Raw genomic sequence first — 18,659 nt, 5'->3', positions numbered from 1 at the left:
TACAACTGACATTGCATAGGGTGTAAACACACTGCCTGTTCCAATTGCTTCATTATTAGACAGGGTGGCTTATCATTTTCTCGCTTAACCCACAATGGTGATATCGCTGTCAACAGTGCAGCACCTGGCTCTCTGGGGATGCCCCAGAGACATACTGACAATTGAAAGTCAGGCTTAATAGTATTTATAGGCTGGCATGGGCTACCCAGTTGGAGAAGATACTTTCAAGATTTATAAACCATGCAAAGTAATCAGTATCTTATCCATCTGCTTAGCAAATATTATTTAAGGCTTCCACCTAAAAAGAAGCCATAAAATACTCACTTTCTCACTGAGCCTGAGGTACAAAAACTATCAAGTCCCAGTCACCCCAAAAAAGGAAAGGAAATAATTTAAAATAGAACCATGTAAACACGTGTGCAGTGAAGAATTCTTTCAACTATTCTGTATGCTTGAAGATTTTCATAATAAAATATTGGGAAAAAAGGAAACACATCCGATCATCATATAATACACAAACCAAGGGAACTTTCCACTGTTCCATGTTCTTATTACAGTTAATATAGTTGAAAAATAGAAGAGAGATATTTTCTCGTTGGCTAATTAAAAGTGACCAACCAAAAAAATTTAGAGGATTCTTAAAGAAATCTGAATATAAACTGGGCATTAGATGTAACAGTGGTCCTGTGGTTACATAAGAGATGTTCCTATTTTTAGAGATGTACAATGAAGCATTTAGGAGAGGAAATATATTGATGGCTGTGACTTAATTTTCAAGTGCTCCCCCAAATTAGATGAAACAAATGTGAAAAAATGGTAATGACTGTTAAGTTTTGTAGATCTATTCCCTCCAATGTATGTATGAAACTTTCTATAATAATCGATTTTAATATTTTGAAAAAAATAGAAGCATGAGTACTCATTCAAATCACAGGTAACAGTTAAATATCTGAAGGGTCAACCCTAATCTTGCCTTCCTTAAAGGATGATTAAAATATATACTATTTTAAGGATGACAAGTTTTTGTCAGTGCTTGTGAAATACCTTGTGTGGATTTTTGGAGTAAGCTGATGAACAATTATTTTTGAAAGCATGAAAATGGTGGACAAAGAAGATGAAGCAAAATGCACCAAATAAGCAAGAAACCTCCCTAGATGGAGACACAAATACTGCATAAATCCTGCTCCCTGCCTGCTGCCAGTCTGCCTGCCCATAGCAGACCAGGCAGACAAGAGACTGCCCTGAATTGGAAGCATGCCAAAGATTCCTTCCCACTTCAGGTAACTGAAAGCATGTAACAAAAATGGAAGAGTTGGGCTTCCCTGGTGGCACAGTGGTTGAGAGTCCGCCTGCCGATGCAGGGGATGCGGGTTCGTGCCCCGGTCCGGGAGGATCCCTCATGCCGCGGAGCGGCTGGGCCCGTGAGCCATGGCCGCTGGGCCTGTGCGTCCGGGGCCTGTGCTCCGCAGTGAGAGGCCACGGCAGTGAGAGGCCCACGTATCACAAAAACAAACAAACAAACAAAAAAATGGAAGAGTTTTTTGAGACAAACAGCAGTTATCTGAAGCATTTCACATAAGAAACAAATAAACCCTCAAGGATTTGTCTATCTACCCTAAAGGGGTAATTCCATGTTTATCATTGTGAGAATGTGGTTAAATCTTGCCCCCAAATGTTATTTCAAATAGTCCTAAAGAATCTGATTGTTCAGAAGGTAGTTTTCCATAAAAATAAATCAGAGGGGTGAATCTTCTTTTTTGTGTAGAGTCATGCTTTGGGAAATGAGAGAGGCATCTGCAACATTACAAGTTTGCCATGAATTCAGTCTCTTTTAAAGGAAAGTAGCCCTAATGGTTATTTCTGCTCAAGCTGCTACCACACTGGTCATTCTGCATTGAGAGAAATCTCATCAAACCAGAGTTGGGGGCTTGACCTAAATATTGATGAGGTGAGGTATGACAGGAGAGCACCAGATGGTGATGAAGCAGCCCACTCAGATCCTCCCCATTTTGGAGGACAGGAGCCCTCAGTGCACAGAAGGAGGGCAAGCTGCCGATGGAGCTCAGGTGCATGACCAGGCTACTGTGGCTGTGATCTGTAGGCCTGCCATTCAGCCAGCCTTGGAAGGCCAAGGAGCTGATCCACCAAGGAAAGCCCATCCCTGCTGCCTCACATTCTCCTATATCCTTGGTAACCACCATTACTGACAGTAGCCTGCATGTATAGCCTTATCTAGTACAGAAAACATGATCCAGTCATGAAATGTGATAATAATTGCTGCCATTTACAATGTGCCAGGTCTTCTACTAACCTAAGCTCCTTAAAAACAGTATTAAATGTATTCGATTTAAATTTCATTACAATTCAAGGGAGTAGGAATTGTTAGCCATATTTTGCAGATGAAGCGTGGGAAGTTTTAGGCCGGCAAGTGGTAGACTAGGGTTCAAACCCAAATCTGTCTGATTTCAGAGCTCACGCCTTAATCACTATGTAATACAACCTTAATAACAAACCTTGTTTTTAATTGGGTTCTTCTGTATTCAAAACAAGAAGCATTTACTGCAGAAAGTGTCCCCACTTTATAGAGGTTATAAAGTTTCAATAGACTGGTCTTGTACACATTCCATAGGCTCAGCAAAGAAAAGCTGAACACTGGCCTACAGTGATGTCACCTGCTTTGTCAACTCACATCTATTATTGGCTTTGTCAGCTGAACCTCAGAAAGCATCTTTCTCTGCTGAGTCTATATGCCCTTTCCTGGGCTGATGATCGCTCTAGAAGAGCACACCCAAGAGGTTGATGCGCTTCATGAGTAACAGTAGGGGATACACACACAATGTTCTCTTCCTAAGTGGCCTATTATTCTTTAACCTTTCACTGGATTCAATAACGTTTAAATGAGCTCTTGGAAAAGAGCAAAATCTATAAAACACACTGACATACAATAAAATCCCATAATATACTTCTGTGGCTTCATCTGTGTGTCTGGAGTCACCATTCATTTAGTCACCAAATGTTTACTGAGTCTCTACAAACTTACCAGGCACCATTGTAGGCACTGGAGACACAGCACTGAAAGCAAGTGTGTGATCTCAAAGAGCTTAAAGTCTAAGTGGTAAAGACAAGCCATAAACAAATAAAAATGCATATTTAATATACTGGGTAATGATAAATGCTATGAAGATCTATAATAAGAGATAATTGTGCAAGAGGTCTGTGATAGACTTGATGCTCATCAAATTTCTCCTATGCCCCATGCATCAGGGGAGAGTCATGTTACTCATTCTGGCCAATGGACCATAAGCAAAAGTGACATGTGTCATTTCCAGGAGGAGGCTTTGAAGAGCTAACGTGCCCCTCCAGCTCTCTTTTCCCCTGGCGTGGCAACCTGGGAAGCCATTTGTTGACATTCAGTGGCACAGGAGGGAGGGAGCTTGGATCCCTTTGTAATTGGATGAAAAAGAGTCCCCCATCAACTAGCATCTGATTTTGTGTGAGCTAGAAATAAACATTTTTTGAGCTAAGCCATTGAGATTTGGGGGTTTCTCACTGCAGTATGGACTGACTAATTCAAACTAAGTCAAAAAAGTATGAAATGCTAGAGCCTGGGGGGAGAGAACAAATGGGAGCCCATACACCATGGATGGGGTTAACTCAGTGTCTGTAAACCCCAGATGGACATTTTAAATCACCCAAGGGATACTAAAAGTACTAATCTACAGATGACGTTATACCCAAAGAGTATACTCTGGGATATTTAGAGTAGGGCCTAAGCATATATATTTTAAGAAAAAAAACTACTCACAGAAGATGATAAATCGGGTCCGTTGGCTTTAAGAAACCTCCCCAGAGGCAACCTGTCTAACAATATGCTTGGGAAAGAGCAAATTAGTGAGATCAAGTCAACTTTGTATAAATCTTTGGAAAGCAGCCAATCAAACTGTAGCATATGAAGACAACCCGTAAGATGACTGAAATATTATGAAAGAATTCTTGTACTAAATGAGTAACTGGACTAGATTCTTCCAAAGCTCCATCTCATTGTAAAATTATTATTAACATAAATATTTAAATACTAATAAAATGAAAGGATAATTACTTAAATCATCTAAATTAATCATCACAAGAATCCTGTGATACAGGTACTATTCTCCCCTTTGAACAAATGAAAAAATTGAAGAGCAGACAGGGTAATGCCCAAAATCACTCAGCTAGTCATAAATGGTAGAACTAGGATCCAAACTCAGCTGGCTCATGATTCCTTGTCCCAGTGAAGAGGGGGATATGCAGACAAAACAATACAGAGTTTGGAGAAAGTTACTCTAGACAAGGGGCCACGAGAGGGGAAGCACCTTAGGCATGGCCTCAGGGAGTAGCTGCTCTGATTCTAGTTGAGGACCCAAGTCCTTAGAGAACAGAACAGTTCACATGCCGCCAAAGTGTGGTTGAAATTTCCAATGAAACAATCTACTCTTCTTGCCCCAATTCTATGTTCAGGCAACAATGAGCTGATCTCCACACTGGGGTGGAGTTCTCCTGATACATCTCCAGGTAAATTGTAAAAAGGCATTCTGGTTTATACCAGATTCAGATACACTTGTGTTTCAGTACACTTACTACTGAGAATGGAGTCTTGGACTAAGGAAACTACTCCCTAGAGTGGACCAGCTCTAACCTAGGGTGGCTCATTCCTTCAGAGCCTTCTGGAGATCTTCTGTTACATAGAAGGGATCACACACTAGCTCTCTAACACATACAAAAGAATTGCTTTGTTAAATTAAACCTCTATAGCGCACTCTATAAATGGAGAGCATGAAGAACCCCAACGAAACAAGATACAGGAAACGCATTTTTGAAAGGGAAGCACGGGGAGCTTGGGAGCACTGGGCTCCAAAGTGGGGATCTTGAGTAGCTGAGGGACAGGAATACACCAGTTGTGGGAGGCAGAGGACCCCAAGATACTGTACTTATCTCCCAATTTCGCCTGGGGTTAGCCCAATCAATGGGACTTCTCCAGTTCTCCCAGTAGTCTATGTCACAGAAACTTTTTGTGCTTCTGTTCTGGTGGACCTGATGATCACCACCAGGGCTGTTTCTTACTTTGCAGAACTCCAGAAGGCATCAACTATTCACCTTGTGGTTATTAAAGATTTGTTCAGTTTTTATGACAATATTTAGGTAAATAGCAATAGAACATCTTGAGGACAAGATTGTCATTTTCTAATTTGTTCAGAATTACCTTACCAGTATTTGTAACAGTAGGACCAATTAGCATCAGCAAAGGAGAAAGATATAGAGAAGGAGAGGCAAAACATAAAATTGTGCAACTATGGGACATATGGTCCAACATACATTCTAACTGTAGGTCTTCTTTCTCAACCTCACCCTTACATCATGAGTTATCATATTAGGATGAGGCTGGCTATGGTAACAAATAACCCCAAAATTTCGGCGGCTTAACATGGGAGAAATTTGTTTTGGGGCTAACTTAATCGATCAATGTGAGTGTTCATTAGCAGGCAGCTTTCCTCCAAGCAGTCTTTCAGGGGCCCAGGTTCCTTCCCTTTTGTCATCCCTTACAGCCTAGAAGGAAGAAAAGGCACAACTGCATCTTAACCACCTTGTCCCAGATGTAACTCACATTACTTCCACTTACATTCCATTGATAACAATCAGGGTTTAGCTTCATCTACATGCGAGGGGGGCTAGAAAATGCAGTCTCTGACTGAGCAGTCACGCCCAGCAATGACTCTACACTATGGAAGAGGAAGTATCAACTTGATGGAAAGTGACCCATCTTTACCTGTTACAAAATGGGCATTATATAAATCACAAGAACAAATAAAATATACAATGGGAGAGATAAAACTTACAGTTCAAGTGAATGATCTTATGTGTCATCTTAGAGGCAAATCAGTTCGGATTTGACAGATGAACACTAAGGCTGAAATCTGAAAGGTGTCTCCTTCAAAGAGGACTTTGCCATCAGTCCCTAGGAATTTCCCCATCAACATGGTCTCTGGTGTTTTTAGCCATACTAACAGGATCTGAGGGAAAGATGTGGTCAACAGGAACCAGGTGCTTTAGAAATCAAAGTCAAGATCTTTGGCTTTGTAATTAGAGCATAGATTTGTGGATTATATAAAATCTACCCAAAATTTCAAGATTCTGTTTTCAGAGGAATAAGAAAGGAGCTTTAAAATGTGGACCCCAACAAAGGGAAGAGAGAGAAAATAAAAGGGACAAGTTGGCAATGAGGCCATTTTACTTATATCAAAAGTATCTAGAACCAAGTTATTTATGATTTTATTTATGTCTAACATTTGAGAAAACTATGACTCTCTGTAAAATGATTCAACCATCACTTGGTTAACCTAAAATGTAAAAAAAAATAAAATCCTCTCCAGGTGACGGGACTGAATTTTCACCTGACTGACCATACTTTCACTTAAACTAGCTGCGCTTATTGCACCATTATAAAACTATTTACAGCAATATATGTTTAAGATATGAAATCTTAAATCTCTAAATTCTAAAGCAACTTCACACGGAAAAGCATTTAGGTTTGCTTATAAAGAAGTCAACTATCCGGAAAGCAATTTAGTTGGAAAAGGGCACTGGATGAGAGTCAGGAGATCTTATCTCAAATCCTGGTTCTTCTATCCCTGCAATATCACCTACAACAACTGACTGTACCTCAAACCCTGAGTTCAATTTAAAAGGAGGAAGTTGATCCAAAAACTCCAGTTAGTATGAAACTTTGGCCCATGAATCTTATACTATATTTTCTGGCACAGGCCAAACGGCCTAGCTTAAAATTAACTCTGGTAAAAATTAACAGGTTATTTGGACCTCTGTCCTTGTGCTTACTCCAAGGAAAATATGGATGATAATTTAAATCATCAATCACCATATAAATGGTCCAGCCATGTGGACACTGTAAAATCATTCAAAGATATGACAATATTTAGCTAAGTAGCAACAGAACATCTTGAGGACAAGATTGTCATTTTCTAATTTGCTCAGAATTACCTCACCAGTATTTCTAACAGTAAGACCAATTAGCATCAGCAAAGGACAGTACAAAGGAGAAAGGTATAGAGAAGGAGAGGCAAAACATAAAATTATGCAACTATGGGACATATGGGACATAACCCAGGAGATCTGTAAGTTTCAAATCCTGGTGGTTTGAGATGAGGTTAAAAAGTAGAGGTTGGATATTTTCATCACAACCACTGGATGGCAACAGACATTAACAATGAGTGGGGAATATCAACATGAAAGCCATTCTGCTTTACTTGATTTCTTCTGTGCCTTTAGACATAGCATCAAATCTCCTAGAGTTGCTAGGGGAGGTAAACAAAAGTGAGTTTGGAAGTAAAAAAAAAAAAAAAAATAGTTTTGGAAAACATATTCTGCTTTTGCAAGTGTTCTGTGTGTAGGTAAATCCCCCAAGATTTCAGTGTTTAGCCAAGAGCTGTAAGAAAATGAGGTCTAGCCAGAAGGGAAGAGTTAAACCAGAATACTGTTATTTACCAGAATATGCAGCTTTGAACTGAATTATTTATTAGTGGTAGTAAAATTTTTGATTTTGTGTAAGAAGATTAAGCTTGCTATTCCCCTTGTGACTGCAAGTGTAGAGCTCAACCCCACCCTCAAGACTTCTCCCTCTCCCATGATTCTCCAAGCTATGGACAGAGGCAACCTTGAGGACTCCTCTAACCCAGGAGGCCCCAAACTACTGGAAACATGAATGGTTATCTCTCTGTATCCTTGCCAACCCTATTAAGTTCTCTGTTCCAGAGGCTTTGTGGGGTGGGGAGATAGTAGGAGCACCCTCCAGAGTGAGCTGGTAAGGCCATGGTTGCTCACGTTATTTTCCCTCTACTTCTCCTACAAGGAGGTGGAAGTCTCATTCTAAACCCCACACATAAGCCATTTTAACTAATATTTAAACTCAATCAGAAAACCCACCTTTCAGGATTCTGGTTCAGGCCCTGGAAAAAGATGGGACACTAGAGGAAAAACCTGCCAAAGATAACTCTGAGGGCTTTGAGAGATCAGCCTCAACACAGTCCCTAGAACAATAGTTCTCAAATTCTGGTGTGCCGAGGATTCACTAGGGAGCCACTTAATGTAGCAGATTCCTCAGCCCCTTCCTAGGAGATCCTGGGGTGAGCCTAGAAATCTGTATTTTAACAAATGGCTTATGATATAAATAGTTCACCAACCACACTTTGAGAAACACTGCCTAGAAAAACAAATGGTTCCACTGAGCCCCCAATTCACTCTCCCTGTCATATGCCCCCAGTTTCCACAAAAAGAGAGAAGAGTCCTGGATCAATGCTTTACCTGGCAGAAGAGGACCACTTTCTCAGGCTAGGTCATTTAAAACCCAGAAGGACCATTACAGAGATAGGGTTAACTCAGGAAGCACTGAGTAATCACAGATAAAGACAATGGTCAACTGTAGGCTTGAGCTGAAGTTAACTAGACCCAGTGGTATGCTTGTCCTCACTTCAGACCCTAGTTTGAGTGCCTGCCTTAAACTGCCTTTTCTCTGACTTTAACCTCTGCTCTCTGGCAGACTACTGTCTTTCTTTTGTCTGTTAGTGTAATTTTGATCCATATTTGGAACTGCACTTTAGACTCCTGAAGGTTTTGTGAGTTCCTGGCCGTAGCCAAACTTACACTTAATTCTTTTTAAAAAACCAACGTGCTGTCCACCATCCCTGCCTACCTCACTATATGTCTTATTTAACCTCCACAAGTACCATATTTGACCCTCATCCAAGCTCCAGTCTCAGCCACTCAAATATCACTGTCACCAAAACACATTAATGACCATTATACCCCCAGATGTTTGGCCATGAAAATATACTAGATATACAGCTCAACCTGTGAGAGAATACTTCAGTGCCAGCATAACCCAAATGGATGATTTTCCAATAGCAGACATAAAAAATTAGGCTCAATGACTAAAGAAACAGCATCTAAGTTTAGGGTATTTTTCCTATTGCAAGTATTTTTGCATCTATTTATAATGATTCCGGTGACAAAAACTGAAATATAATTTGAGAGATGTTGGGAATAAAGTCACCCCACCACCAATCCAATGTATCAGTAAGTCCTATTAAGTCAATCTCCAAAATATACTTTAAACCCATCCATTCCTCTCCAACTTCATTGCTACCTCCCTCTCCCAGACACCTCCATCTCATGCCTTAACTACTATAATGGCATCTTATGATGAGTAGGATAAAGACTAAACTCTGCACCATGGTCTGGGCATGAAAGGGCACTGCCAACCTTCCAACCCCATTTTTCCCTTTGCCTACCACACTCTAACTATAAAGACGTTTTTTTTTTTTAGTTTCTAGAATGCTCCCAGAACTTTCCTGCCTGTGGCTTTTGCATTTCCTGTTGTCCAGAACTTTTAAAAATTATCTCTTGCCACAGCTGATTCCTCAGTTTCCTCCTTCTCTGACCTTCTGATCTAAGTTCCACTATCACCAGGTACTCGCTCAAGAGAACATACCACTCTGTTGATTTCCTATTTAATGTCAGCCCCCCACCCAGCCAAATGTAAGCCCTGCAAGGGGTGGATTCATGTCTGCTTTGGTCATTACTATATTGCTAGTGCCAGGCAGGCAGTATGCCATATTGGTTGAATCAAAGGAAGGATGGGTATGGTCTTGCTTGGGGGGGCTGGCATAACCTTGGGTAAAATTTATGTTATCTGTGGTACAGCAGTGTTTTGTGGGGTTACAAAGATAGAATCCAGAAGTGCAGAGACCGTAACTGTGAGTATCCCACCCAGACTTTAGAGGAAAATGAGGTTAGCATTTGAAAGGAGGGGAGAATCCCCTGGAGCCAGTATTGGTGCTAAGAATTAGACATATGTGAATTATACTCTCCAAGCCCCATGACTGCATCGGTAAGCAAGGATGATTTATGTGAAGGAAAAAGGGCCTAGATAGAGAATCAGGATCACCATCTAAATAGGGCCATTATTTCTTAGAGGCACCAAAATGTCTGCCATCTGTGAACTCTACCTCTACAGGCAATTTTGACTTGGATCCATCTTAGGAGCTAATCTATGCCCCACTCTGTGCCCAGGCAAAAACTTATTAGGGAGTTGGTGTTCATTGTGTCCCCAAGGAATTGGTATCAAAATATTACAACAACCATTTTGGATCTATATATACATTCAATAGGTGAAGTGTCAAAAATATCTGTCCCTTGAAATAGTAAGTGCTGGGTCATCAAGATTTGGAGCAATTCTCTTCAAGGCTGAGAAGGGAACCTACCCGGCGTCCTGAAGCCGCCATTTAAAAAACAGACCAATATGCAATCTGGGACAATGCTAACCTTGTGACTATTTCAGAGTAAAAGCCAATGAGGTGAACTGGCTACTGGCAGCCTCATTCTGTGATGCCTAAACCAGGAGAGTACCTTCTATCACTGGGCAGAGTCTCATAAAAGTAGCTTAACTGCTTTGAATAATATACGATGAAAGGTTCAATGCCCCCGTCTAAATATTTACACTGCATACAACCTCACAGAAGCCAGACTTTATCCAGCAGTTACTGGTCCATCTTGTTGAAAGCTGGCATGGGGGAAGCAGCTACAATTGAAGGGGCATAAGTCCTTATGCCGATTCTGAAACCTGCATTGTGAAAGAAACTGCCCAAAGATCTTTATGGCTTGATTCACTAATTCAGTCTCATGGAAGCACATAAATATGGGACTAGAGCATAACTTTTTAAAAAAATTACAGGAAGAAAAGTAAATAGATCACACTTATTTTGGTTCTCTCCAAAATATTTTAGGACAGAAGCAATATCTGGTATAGTAATGAAAAGTAATAATAAATATCATAAATGCTAGGTCCATCTGAGAAGACCTCCATCTGGGAGTCTTCTTGCAAATCACTTCCCTATAAGGAGATAAGCTTCTCCCTGCCACAGGGGGCTAAGCCCTGCAAGCTCTGGCTGCTGTAGCTGGTACCCACAGAGAAAAGGTGCAGGGGCCCACCTCCCAGGGCACAGGAAGGAATGGAAACAGCTGAGTGCCCCCTCAGCCCCTCTCACTAAAAAACACCATATGCCCAGGGCATGCTCACCAAGGTGTTTTTCACTATAGGTCTGGGTTGCTTAGCTCATCTGCTTACAACAAAAATTCTCTTTAGCATGCTTATTGAAAGTGCAAGTTTATGCCCATCCTGATTTTGTAGTTCTGGGGCAGGGGCAGAGGAGGAACCTGCATTTTTAGTCAGCACTTCAGGAGATTGTGAGGTACCCAGTGCCCAGGCAATGCTTTGGGAACCACTGGCTTAAACCAGTATTTCTCAAACTGGGTTCACTGGATGCCTTGTTGAAAGTTCCAAATAGATAACCTTTACATTTTGTACTTTGCTTTTGATAATTTTTCAAATATTAAGAACATCTTGGATTATCTGGATGATAATTTTATAACCAAACAGTACTGCAAGACTTCCAATGAAGTTTTACAATCAGGTTGCCCCTCTAACTTTGTCTCAAGCCAATGAGTCTTTACTCAGATCCAGACCTGATCTGAATATCCACACCACAGTGAAGGCTGAATGATATCCATTCATTCACTCAGGAAGGGAATAGAAGAAGGAAAGGAGCAGATTTAGACAAATAACATCAGTGTACTGAATTGGAGGTGGGGGTGTGGTCTATAGGATGTCCAATAAAGAGTGAGGAAATGGGCTTGGAGCCCAGAACAAAAGATTCTCCAAAGCCAGAGATCTGGGAGGTGCTACATGAGGCAATGGCTGAAAACCTGTGTGGATGAGAGCAAGGAAACGAGGGACAAAGGAAGACAGGGAAAGAACTCGGGGCCAGACAGAAGAATTGGAAGGAAGGTAGCAAAAGAGACTGGGAAAGAGGTCAGAGACTGAGGGGATAACCAGGAAGGAGAAACATCAGGGAGATAAGGGAGGAAAGTTTTGAGAAGAAGAGAACAGTCTCCATGTGAACCGGTATTATCCCTGATTTTACTGCTAAAAGAAATAAGTTGCAAAAGTCTGTCCAACATGATATCACTTGTGCAATAAAAAATTGTGATACCTAAAGAAAACTTCTGAAAGGAACAAGAACAAGAAGAAGAACGACAACAACAAAACACAAGCCTGTGGTTATCTCTGAGACTTAGGAATGTGAGGTTGGAGTAGGGGAACTTTAACTTTTTATTTTGTACCATTTCTTACAATTTAAATTATTATTTTGAACATACGTTATTTTCTCACTGTTTTAAGGACTGTCAAGCAGTATGACATTAAAGTACCAGGAAGAACAAGAAAGATGAGACTGAAAAGAGGTCTTTTGGTGGGTAAGAAAGTTGTCGTTGGTGACCTTCATCAGAACAGTTTCAGGTTGGAATGTGAAAGCTGACTGCCATGGTCTAAAACATTGCTTCTCAAGCTTCAATGTGAATAGGAATCACTAGGGGACCTTGGCAAAATGCAGATTCCAATTTGGTAGGTAGGTCTGGGAAGGACCCTGACATTTTTAACAGGCTCCCATATGATATCCACATGGCTGGTCTGACACTATGCTTTTGAATTGCAAGGAAAAGTAATCAGAATGCAGGGAATGGAGGTGAGTACCCAGAGACCACTATTTCCCAAAGAATGCACCCTAGAAGATGAACCCTACAGCACACTCTAATAAAAGATTCTGCAATAAAATAGGTCTGGAAATACCACACACCCATCCTGATGAGTCACACTGGGTATTAGTGTTTTATTGAGAATTTTTAATTGGCTTTCACTTAGATGTTCCTAACAGGGTTAACCTTACAACAATGAAAACTTATCTATCCTATCATGTTCATGATAAGCCATCCTAGAGGCTATGAGGAAGCAGAATAACAGGGTAGTAGGAGCTCAGGGGGTGCACAGAGAAGGGAAACTGGAATATGACGAACCACATCTTGTCTTCAGTGAAACAGCAGCAGAGGTCTCCAAAAGGTAAGAAAGGTCCAAAAATAGACCTTGTTAGGGTATGCGCACACCAGTAGAGCCTGATGTTCCTTGACAGTATGTGCTATGATGCTGTCAGATATTTGCCAAGCCTTATTCTAAATATTTCTGGACCTTTCTAAAACTTGGCTCAGCATCAGCAGAATAACTCCAAAGTCAGGGAGATGAGCATACTTGTGAATGCATGAACCTGAATGCATTTATACTGCCAGAGGCTTCAGGAAACCACAGAAACTGACCTGACCTCACTGCTGAGAGGAGTCACACTTGACTTAAGCACAATCCTACTGTCCACTGACAGTGACTAAGAACAGCCTGGCGGTGGCTGGTCAACACTGATCCTCCCACCTGCTGAGATGGAGCAGGGAGACCAGAAGAACTCAGGGCTCCAATAACCTGCTGGCAGCGCTGAGTCATCTGCCCAGAACCTTCAGTGCTTGGCTGCCCCAGGGTCTTTCAGACTCTCTTCATAGATAATGAGGCTGAGCACTGAGTTTCGGTGGGAGACTGGATTTCAAAGGATCCCTCAGTGCAGAGGAGAGCAGAGGCTATTCACCCTGCCATGCCTTAATTGTTTGAAAAGACTGCCACTTTCTCCTTTCTAACGTCTAACTTGGCAGCAGAGGGTGCAAGCCATGTGAGGCAACTTGCACAGAGATTAGAATGACACCAGAATCAGCCATAAAATATGCTCTGAAGCCTTTGCATTAACAGCTGTAGTATTCCATCACCTTAGCTCTTCATCGGATGTCTGGTCACTCAGTCAGTTCCAGCTGTCATACTTGTCTCTTAAATATACTAAAAAGGGAAATGGGCCTGCATAATACCATTTTCTCTTTATTAGCCTTCAGATTTACTTACTTTTGAGGATAAATATATTTGAGCAGCACTGTGCTATGGGAACACTAGTTAGGGGATAAAACAGAAACACATGCGTGTTACAGTACAGTGATATGAAACTATACTCCAAATGACTCAAGCTCTCCTGCTTCAGAATCACAGGGAACTGCAGGTTGTTCAGGCTAATGCTGTTTCCCAAAGCTCCCTGAAAGCTGCTGGGCCCTTTCCCACCACAGTCAGAGTGGTAGCAAAAGAATCCAAATTAGTTCTAACATTCACCCAACAAATACACATTCTTACTGTTAAGTTTGTCACAGAATAGCCTCCCTATTTCACATACTAAATACACTTTAAACTCTCAGGGATAAGTTATTTGGGAAATCAGGAGTCAATTATATCAGCCCCAACACGATGCCACATGTCTAGGTCTCCAGCAACCATGCAGCAGGGTTATCTTTTTAGTACATTCCTCCAGTTTCCCACTTTCCAATGTGCTAATTTTAAAGAATTTAGAAGCCAGCTTCCAATCTATAATGAGAAAGTTTTTGTCCTCTTCTTTTAGATGAGGCACTTTAATTGCTACTAACATCATTGAAGTCAGCATATAAACAGGAAGGAGGGTGTACTCTCAGAATCATTTATCCCTAAAAGGCAAAATACTTCTAAAAAAACAGAAAGCAGAGGAGATGGGTAAGAAGGGACCTTGAACAGAGTTGTGCTTTTAGGGTTTGTTTTCAAGTTCCACCTGGATGTTCTTCTACCCAGCATCTGTGAAGAGATTGTCTATCTTCAATGTAGTCCATTAACTAGACTGTGTAGGGCCTAATTTATTCACCTGACTCTTTCATTCCCTTCCTGAATTCCATTATACAACTGCAATCCGGTGTGGGGGATGACTTGGGGGGAAGAGTGCCTGGAAGACAAAATAATGACTTCCATTTTTTCTGCATTTGAAGACTTCATTCAACTCAAGATTTCTCATAGGAAAAATATAATGGCCATATTAAAATCATTCTAAGTTAAAAGTGATTTTAAAATTAATTAGTCACCTTAGGCCTTGCTTAGTCACAGGAGAAACCCTGGGACTAACTTCGGTCCCTGTCTTTCCTGGCTAGCTGGGACACAAAAACCTTATCAAGGCCCAAATTCCCTGCTGGTTTTGTCATAGTCGTTGTAGTTGTTGTTTTGTTTGTTTTTTGATAAGAGAAAGGATGGCACTGAGATGCTCTTGGCCCATTTAAGAAACAAGTTTGGCAAAATGGAAGTGCTAATGGTGGGTTCCAGCACCTAGAGGGACTGTAGCCACACCCCATCACCGAGGGGGTGGGAAACCGGAAATGAGACTGGACAATAACAAAACCCCATCCCTTCCCAAGTGAGGAAACCCAGCCCTGGAACGAAAGGAGGGACACATTCACTCCATTCAGGAGATCCTGGAATGTACACAAAACCACTCATTATTGGAGATGCTCTGGTTCAGCCAGCCCAGCACAGCTCGGAGCACGTGTTTCTTCCATGGAAGCCCCAGCTGCGAATCTGAATCCTCTCATCTCCTCCCCACCCCCTCGGAATTGTTCTCCCGCCGATTGTTTGACCAGCTAGGACATGACTACAGGGCTAAGGCAGAACCACCTCCCTCTGCTGAATATCTCAGAGCACCCAGGGAAGAACAGTAAGCAGACAACCTACTTCAATCAAGAAAGCTGTCACTTTACCTTGTTGCTTATTGAGAAACAGCAGAGGGGGCGCGACGCCTGGACCCCGAGGCCCAGGGCCCTTTGTGGCCTGGGAGCTTTGGTCGTAACTCGCTGCTTCCACAGGTGTCCGCGGCACTGTGGGCCCCTCGGGCTCAGGGGCTCCGTCTCCAGAGGGCAGCTCGGAGCAGACTTGGGGGGCGGCTGAAGGGAATTTGAGGAAGGGCCCCGGCTCCGCCAGGCCCCGCCGGCTGTGGGCACGCTCCTCGGCCCGGGCGCCCGGCTCCTCCCGGATGGCGTCCAGGGCTCCCGGCTTCATCGGCGGCGAGTCCTGCTCCCGTTTGGGACTCTCTTCCGAGGCGGAGGAGGCGTCACATGACTCGATGATGAGCTCGCTGTCCAGCTCAGCCTCGCGCTCCTCCCTCAGGATGCTGTACTGGATGGACGGAGAGGCTGGCGACGGCGGCGGGCCGCCCACATGACCAAAGGTCACGTAGCCCGAGGGCAGAGCGTCCTCGGCGGCCAGTGGGTCCTCAGACACCAACTCAATCTCCGAGTCCCCTGACTCTGCGCTGCTGGCCTCATGGTCCAGGGGGCTAGGGATGGTGGGCAGCCCGGACCTGGCCTTGGCCTCCAGCCTGTCGGCCAGCTGGCCCACTGGCCGTGGACTCTCTGTTGTTTCGAAGGACAACCCCTTTGCTTCCTTAATGGCAGTGATCAGCTCATCCTCGGAGATGCTGCATTTCCCCTGGGATTCTGCAGATGGTTCTGTCGTCCCACAGAGCAAAGAAGAGCCAAAGAGGCACACACAAGGACAGACAGATGGACAGAAAAAGAATAAAACAAAATTCCATTAGGGGAGGTATTTCTCGTTGCTTAAAAAATACATATCTCATTAGCACAAAAATAGTCTGTTTCCAGGGATATGCTAGAAAGACAGGCCACCTGAACTAAAAGGCTAATTACTGTTATGGCCCAGTTAATCAGTGTTTGATATACCTATCTATCTTAATCTAGCTATTTTTAAAAATGACCCAGCAATTTCTTAGCGTTAGCACGTTGGTTTTTCTGTTCCAATGTGGGAAAGATTCTAGAAGTCATGGTTTTGATCTCTAATCCATTCTCTGAGGGAAGTTTTCCAGTTTCACAGATTTCATTAGATAATGCAATGTATGTAACTCGCTAATTTGACCCATCAATGTCAACAAATCTGAAATCATCCATTATTCCTTGTCTATTTCTGTTCATATTCCCTACTTCAGTAAGACAAAGAAAGATAATTTGGATCCTTGTATACAACTTGACTTCTAAGTTTTACATTTCCCATAAGAATCAATACTTTTACTCTTTTTTTTAGTGAAAAGTGTAACAAAGTAGAGCAATATAATAGATAGTTTTTGCCAATTCCACCAAGCAGGCTGTGCAGATTACCATACTGCACAACCCCACAGGGCTTCTAATGGTGGAGGCCACTGTCATTCTTTTTCATCTCTTCACCTCCTCTTGAGAAGAACAAAACCCAAGAGTTAACCCCTGTCCACTGGGTGAGTGCCTGCCTTCTGTCTGATGTTTATCCAGATGGCCCCCAAACCTCACCAGCAATCTTACTGATATTTCTATCTTAGTTGAAATTACCTGGGATCGCCATGACAACAATTTTCAGGAGCTTGGTTTTCCCCTTGCCCATGCAGCAGGGCCTTATTTCAGAATATTCTAGACAGTGATTTCTGGCCCTTTTGTAAGCAAGAACCACTTGTCATTTCTCCAAAGCTTTGAGGTTACTGGGAGGGATATAGGAAGGGTAAGCGGTAGACCATCTATGGCTAAGTAATCTGTCAATTTAGGACTGTGGGAGAACCCCAATGGATAAAACATTTTAGATGTGTCTAATTCTCTATAAAGCTGAATTGATTTTACCCTTTATCCATGTATCATTTATTCATCTGTTATTTACTGAGAACCTACTATGTGTCATCACTCTTATAGGCACTTGGGATGTATTAGTGAATGAAACAGGAAACAAAATCTCTGCTTATATTCTAGTGGGAGGAGAACACAATACACAAACAATACATGTAATAAATATTAAAGTATATAGTATGTTAGAAGATGTTAAGTGCTATGGAAAAAAAAAAGTAGAGTAGGGTAACGGGATCAGGAGGGCTGTGACAGGGTGGGGATGAGTTTGCAATTTTAAATAGGGTAGTCAAGATAGGCCTTATTGAGAAGGAAACTGATATTCAACACTTGAGAAGGTGAGTAAGTGATTCATGAAGATATCCAGAGCATGCCAAGCAGAGGGAACAGATAGTACAAAGGCCTGGAGGTGGGAGCCGCAATGATTTATAGATATCACAAGGAGGCAGTTATGTCTGGGGCAAAGTGAATAAGGGGGCGAAAAAGGAAAAGAGGTCAAATGCATTCAGGGAAGGGGGCTCATCATGTCAGATCTCATCAGGCTTTTATGTTGATAGAAATGAGAAGCCATTGGAGGGTTTTGAGCAGAGAAGTGATATGATCTATGCTGTTGTTTTTCCTAATAACTTAAAACAACAACAACCTCATTATATTGCACACAATTTATGTGTAAAAAGATTTACTGCATGATCCCAAACTCTATTTTTATAGAAGTTAGTTCCTTAATAAGTCGTGCACATAGTTCTTTGATATGATTACAAGCAGCATAAAAGTATAAAAGCTACATTAATTCTCACTGGTAGGCCAGATGGAGGAGGAAGAAGATAGGGAGTAGAGGCTAGTGTGAATGGAGGAACAGCCTGTACTTCCAGAGCACTATCAGTACTACATCGTCACAGACCCACTTGTTGAGCATCTGCTGGGATAGAGGCACTTCACAGGTGGGGCTTCAAGTCTAGTGGCAGTAGGTTAAGTGACTTGTCCAAGGTCACTGTTCTGGTTTTTCTGTCTTTGCCCCCTTGGATTTATTCCCATCTTTCTCTGCCCTGTTCTCTGTTCTGAGAGGCTGACCTACATAGAAGGCATTACCTGGAATTCCTTCCCCTCTAGTTTCTAGTTGTTTTCAGCCAATAGGAATCATAGGAGGAGGGGGTGGAGAGAAATGTTAGGGTATTTATACCTCTTGCTGCTTCTGA

The 18,659-nt window shown here is 42.2% G+C and overlaps 1 protein-coding gene across 2 annotated transcripts in view; it reads right to left on the bottom strand.

The window, feature by feature from the left end:
* Positions 1–18,659, bottom strand: part of RTN1 (reticulon 1) — a 240,355-nt gene that overhangs the window by 114,887 nt on the left and 106,809 nt on the right. For both annotated transcript variants that reach the window (XM_067028402.1, XM_059059704.2), the window contains exon 3: positions 15,568–16,314. In XM_067028402.1, coding sequence (XP_066884503.1) covers positions 15,568–16,314 — 747 coding nt within the window. The remainder of the gene's footprint in view (positions 1–15,567; positions 16,315–18,659) is intronic.

Source organism: Kogia breviceps, chromosome 3 (assembly GCF_026419965.1).
Source record: "Kogia breviceps isolate mKogBre1 chromosome 3, mKogBre1 haplotype 1, whole genome shotgun sequence".
NCBI lineage: Eukaryota > Metazoa > Chordata > Mammalia > Artiodactyla > Physeteridae > Kogia > Kogia breviceps.
Note: the sequence above shows the minus strand (reverse complement) of the source record. Positions and strands in the feature narration are given on the sequence as shown.